The sequence below is a fragment of the Muscardinus avellanarius genome (genome assembly GCF_963383645.1).
Source record: "Muscardinus avellanarius genome assembly, chromosome: 1".
Taxonomy (NCBI): Eukaryota; Metazoa; Chordata; class Mammalia; order Rodentia; family Gliridae; genus Muscardinus; species Muscardinus avellanarius.
The window spans coordinates 15,879,595-15,885,594 of record NC_137786.1 but is presented as its reverse complement, the minus strand read 5'-3'; the positions used below and the strand labels follow the sequence as shown (position 1 = coordinate 15,885,594).

General features: G+C 39.1%; 1 protein-coding gene across 1 annotated transcript; it reads right to left on the bottom strand.

Annotated features, from left to right (window-relative positions):
- Nucleotides 1-5,083: 5,083 nt before the first annotated feature.
- LOC308265464 (histone H3.Y-like) lies at nt 5,084-5,497 on the bottom strand (the record flags this gene model as incomplete). Its single annotated transcript, XM_080699208.1, has 1 exon — nt 5,084-5,497. The coding sequence occupies one exon, from the start codon at nt 5,495-5,497 to the stop codon at nt 5,084-5,086; it is 414 nt and encodes a 137-aa protein (XP_080555334.1).
- Between the last annotated feature and the right edge of the window lie 503 nt (nt 5,498-6,000).

The following is a 6,000-nucleotide window of genomic DNA, read 5'->3' as shown; positions in this document are numbered from 1 at the left end:
CTTAAAGGAACAGGAATAGAAAGAAAAAAATTGAAACTTGGACAGGAAGATAATTTTCACTAATAAGTGGCCTTTCTTAGAAGTTTGTCAAAAATTCATATTAAAAGACCTCTTTTCCTATTGTACATCCTTAAGAGTAAAGGTCATTTTTAAGACTGTCAAGATATCTTTGTTCTCCAAACCTTGTTGGGTTTTCATGAGGATCTAATGATGGTGTGGTTTGAATATGTCCTTTCAAAATTCATATTGAAACCTAATTCCTATCGTGGTGGTATTAGAAAGTGGGTATTTAGAAGGTAATTAATGCCGGGTGTGGTGGCGCACGCTTGTAATCCCCGTGCTTGGGAGGTGGAGACAGGAGGATCGCTCTGGTTCGAAGCCAACCTCGCTGGCTTAAGAGACCCTGTTTCCAAATAAAAAATATAAAATAGGTCTGGGAGTGTAGCCTGGAGGTAGAATGGCTTCCAGGAACCCCAGGACCACCAAAAAAAAGAAGGTAATTAAGGCATGAGAGGTCCACCCTAAAAGTGAATTAGCACCTTATGAAATGGTTCATGGTTGAAGGGATTGTGTTCTCTTGCCGTTCAGCATATTTATAGCACACTTAGCCACATGATGTCATCTTCAGAGCTAAGAGAAGCCCATACCAGATACTTATGTGAGCACCTCAGTCTTAGAGTTCCAGCCTCCTGAAATGTAAGCAATCAAATTTCTGTTTTTTATAAAACACCCCAAGGCACTTTGTTACAGCAACACAAATGGGAAAAAGTTACTAAATGTAATTTAATGGGTTTATTATTAGAACCAAAGATAATACTTCTCTTTCACAATTTGGAGGAATCAACAGGTTTTGATGACAAAGACTTCCAGTAAGTGGTCCATCAACATCTGTCCCCAGAGTATGAGGGTCTGTGTAGTCCCAACACATCTGTCATGAAGTGTGACCCCATGGGTAGCCTCACTCTCAACAGCACGGCCATATCTCCTCCACTCTCTCTTCTCCTCAGGGCCAACGACAGTCCTCTGAGACATTTCTCTCATGAAAATGTTGGCAATGTCCAAAGGGAAAATAGTCATATGACTGCAACAAATCTGAATCCCTGAATAATTCACAGTCAACTCAGTCTAAGTAGAAGATAAATAAATATGAATTAGTAAATTACCCTACACAGAAAGTATTACACTACTTGAGTTTAAGTCAGGTTTGCCTGACTGGGTGATATCAACTAAGTTGTCATTTTCTAATTTCTAAAATGAAATTAGATGTATGGCTAGGTAAATATTTTAACCACTATGTCTTATAAAACCTCAACTCTCACTTCTGTTTCTTTTTCTCTTTTTGGTACTGGGTTTGTACCCTGGTATATTCTACCTCTAAGCTATACTCCAAATCAGGTTTTTTTGTTGTTGTTGTTTTGAAATGGAGTTTCACTAAGCTGCTGAGGTTGGTCTTGAAACAGCAATCCTCCTGTCTCAACCCCCCAAAGACTGGGATTATAGGCATGGGTCACCACCCTGGCTAAGCATTTTAATATTGTTTCAGAGAGCACTGCTAGTAAAATAGGAAAATGTAGGTCCTATGGACTTGAAAGGTATAAGAATCAGCAAAATGTTTGTTTATACACCCCTATTTTTCTCCTTCATCAACCAGTGTAACAAATTTTTTACATATTGGACATCAATGGGAATATTTCAAAATATAATTTTATTATTTAAAATATTTGTCAAAATTACTTAATTATAAAATTAATAAGATACATTTACATTCTACAGTTCTGTATTTGCTGATATTTTATTTCTTGGAGATGATGATTTTTTAAAATATCTGTGCAATTTTTTTCTCAATTGCCCTTGTGACCAGTGACACATATTTCATTAGTGCCTGGAAAAGTTAGTGATAAGAGTCTATGGTAACAAAACGTAATTTTCTTTGTGCAAATTAACTAGACTATCCAGGGATCTAAGATATGATCTTGACCTCATTAATATTGTACTTGAATCAACCTACCAAAAAAATCTCCTAAGAATTATACTCCTGTATTTAACAAGCCCACGTATTTGGTGGGTTTTGTGCCTTTTGTAAACATCATGGACAAGTCACAAAACTAATTGTTTCATGATAAATTCCATTTCATTCAGTATCCCACCCATGAACCTTGCAGTTATGTTCATTTTAATGTCATTTTGCCATAATAGCAGTGCTTCCTTTGACCTACTGACAATGAAAATTTGACCTGTCTGAACTCTTTTGTGTAACTTTAAAAAATTATCTTATGTAGGTGACCAAATTTCATTCCTCGAGATGATGCAATGTAACACTAATAAACATATCTAACCTCAAATCTAACTTAGTATTCATGACACTGCCACAGGAATTGATTCAATGTTATTTTTAACAATTTATAAATACCTCTCTGTATATGCTCAGTTATCCTTCAATATATTATTTATAAAAAAAAAACTAAGCCAGTCTTGATGTCAAGATCAATCAAACAAGACAACTATAACTCCCAAAGCACTCAAAGCAAATGCCCTGGGAGCCAGTTCTTGGTAATATGGTCTTTTTCACCAAGTAATTCTCATTAAAAGACATGTTAAATATCAAAAAAGTAACAGGAAGCCAGGTGTGGCTGGCTTTAAACCTGTGCAATCCTCCTGTCTCAGCCCCCCAAGGGCTAGGATTACAAACATACGCCACCATGCCTGGCAGTGCAATCACTATTAAGATATCAAGAGATATCAAGGTCATTCTTCACTGACCTAGAAAAAAACAGTCCTAAAATTCATATAGAACAACAAAAGACCCAGAATAGCCAAAAGAGTTGTCAGCAATAAGTACCATGCAGGAAGCATCATATCACTTCAAACTATACTACAGAACCATAGTAATAAAAACAGTATGGTACTGGCACAAACGCAGATACATCGAACAATGAGCAGAATGGAAGATTCAGGAACAAACCTACACACTTACAGACAATTGATTTTTGACAAGAGGCCAACAGCATTTGCTAGAATAAAGACAGGCTTTTCAACAAATGGTGTTGGCAAAACTAAACGAAAACAAATCCCACCTTCTCGCCCTGCACAAGAGTCAACTCAAGATGAATTAAAGACTTGGAAATCAGACCAGATATTTTGCAGTTACTTTAAGAGAATACAGGACCAATGTTCCAAAATATACTCACGAGTAAAATCTTGCCCAACAAGACCCAAGGGCACAAGAAATGAGGATTAATATGTGGGATTGCATGAAACTGAAGAGCTTCTGTGCAACAAAGTAAACTAACAAGAGCTCAAGAGAGAGCTGAGGGAATGAGAGAAGCTCTTTGCCAGCTGTTTTTTCTGATAGAGGACTAATACCTAGAATATTCAGAGAATTCAAGAAACTCACCACCAAAAAAAAAGCAATTAAAAAATGGGCAAGGGGACTAAATAGACACTTCACAAAAGAAACAATACAAATGGCCACTAAATATATGAAGAAAAGTTCAACATCATTAACAATCAGAGATGCAAATCAAAACTACCCTGAAATCTCTCAAAATGACAATCATTCAAAACATAAACAATAATAAATGCCGGCAAGGATGCGGGGAAGTAGAAACTCTGATACCTTATTGGTAGGATTGCAAATTAGTGCCACCGCTTCAGAAATCAGTGTGGAGGGTTCTCAGAAGAATAGAAATTAATCTACCCTATGACCCAGTTATAACACTCCTGGGTATCTACCCAAAAGAACTGAAACCAGACTACCACAGTAACGCATGCATATCTGTGTTTATAGCAGCACAATTTATAATTCCCAAACCATGGAACCAGCCTAGGAAAGGAAACTGGGGGAGGGGACGAGTGCTGTGTGCACCCTAATACCAGCACTTCATCAAGATGTATGGATATAATGCACCCATAGGAAACAATAAGTTGCACTGGAAATCAAGTTGATAAATTTAAAAAATAAATATCTGTGGATGTAGCTCAGAGTTAAAATGTCCCTGAGTTGACATTCAACTGATACATATACATACATACACACAAAGAAGTTTTAGATATCATACTTGCTGAGTTCCTGTTGAGCTATGGCTTGTGAACAATACCCCTCCCACAAGCAAATACCCAAAGACTGATTTTTCTGCTTCCTAGTATCTGAAGAAACTTGTATATTAATTAAAAGTATATTAATTAAGAGTATATTAATTACCAGGCATGATGGCACAAACCTATAATCCCAGTACTTGGGAGGCTGAGACAGGAGGATCCTAGGTTCAAGGTCAGCCTCAACAACTTAGTGAGATCTTCACAGTTTAGCAAGACTATTAAAAAAAAAAAAAATAGAAAGCCAGGCGTGGTGGCACACCCTTGTAATCCCAGCATTTAAACCAGCCTCAGCTACTACTTAGTGAGGCCACTGGCAACTCAGTGAGACTCTTGTTTCAAAATAAGGAATAAAAATTAGGGCTGGGGGTGTCGCTTGGAGGTAGAATGCCCCTGGGTTCCATCCCCAGTACCATACAAAAAAAGTAGAGCTGCACAAAAGAAGTGAATTATTTTCTTATTTTGATGTATTTTAACAAGAAATTTACAGGCATAGCACGGAGGACCTGCAACATTAAAATCATAGACTTGCATATAGAAAAGCTCAGTTTTAAAGTACTTCGAATACGTGAATTTACTGCATAAAACAGAATGCCACAAACATTGTCCACAGGACATGAATGAGAAATTTATTATTTGAAAAACAATCAAATGCTGGCATTGTCCAGAGAATTAAATAGGCTTATTCATAATTGTTACAAAGTTGAACTGGTAAAAAGGCTTTCACCGGAACACCTGGATTGTACGAACATTTTACATTATTATTAAAAGCTATATTAAAATATTAAAATATTACTATATTAAAAGCTCACAAATGAAAAATGGCAAAGAAAACTTTCGATTTTCATCCCTTTTCTTCACTCGCGAACAAACGCTCGGATACATGTATGTGCCACGGGGGGAGGGGATCTAACCTTCAGAACTACTCATGCAAAGAGGTTTAGCTGTGTATTTTGAGAATGAAGCACTGCCCATCCTGGGGGAAATCTCAATTAGTCTCTCTACGCATGCGGCAGGCCAGCTGCATGTCCCTGACCATGATGGTGACCCTCTTGGCATGGATCGCACACAGGTTGGTATCTTCAAACAGGCCCACCAGGTAGGCCTCGCTGGCCTCCTGCAGAGCCCCAATGGCGGCGCTCTGGAAGCGCAGGTCTGGGATCAGGGCCTGAGCTATTTCTCGCACTAACTTCTGAAAGGGGATTTTGCGAATGAGCAGCTGGGTGGACTTCTGGTAGCTTCTGATTTCCCGGAGGGCCACGGTGCCCGGCCGGTAACGGTGCGGCTTCTTCACCCCGCCGCTAGGGGGCAGCCTCTTGCCCCGGGCTTTGGCCGCCAGCGGCTTCCTGGGCGCATCCCCGACCGCCAGGGACTTGCGGGCCGTCTGCTTGGTGCGCGCCATGGTCTGCAGGCTGCTCCCCGCGGGTCTTCACCACAGAGGCAGAAGGGGCCTGGAGACTGAGGCCCGGAGCGACGGACACAAATTCATAAATGACTTTAGTTTTCTATTAGGGTAGGAGATGTTTCCATACACTTAGCATCTTCAAAAACAAATGTCCACACAGATTCCCAAACGTACTGGTTTACCGCCTCTTTTTAGAAAACAATAAAGAATAAAAAGACTTTTTTTTTTTGCGGTTCTGAGGATAGAACCCAGGGGCATTCAAGCTCCGAGTGACACCTTAGCCCTATATTCTAGTCTTTTTTTATTTTTTATATTTTTTTGTTTATTTGTTTGTTTGTTACCATACTGGGGATAGAACCCAGGGGCATTGTATCTCTAAGCTACACCCCCATCCCTTTTTTTTTTTTTTTTTTTTGGCGGTACTGGGGATGGAACCCAGGGGCATTGTAACTCCATGCTACACCCCCATCCCTCTATTTTCAGTCTTTTTATTTTTGAAA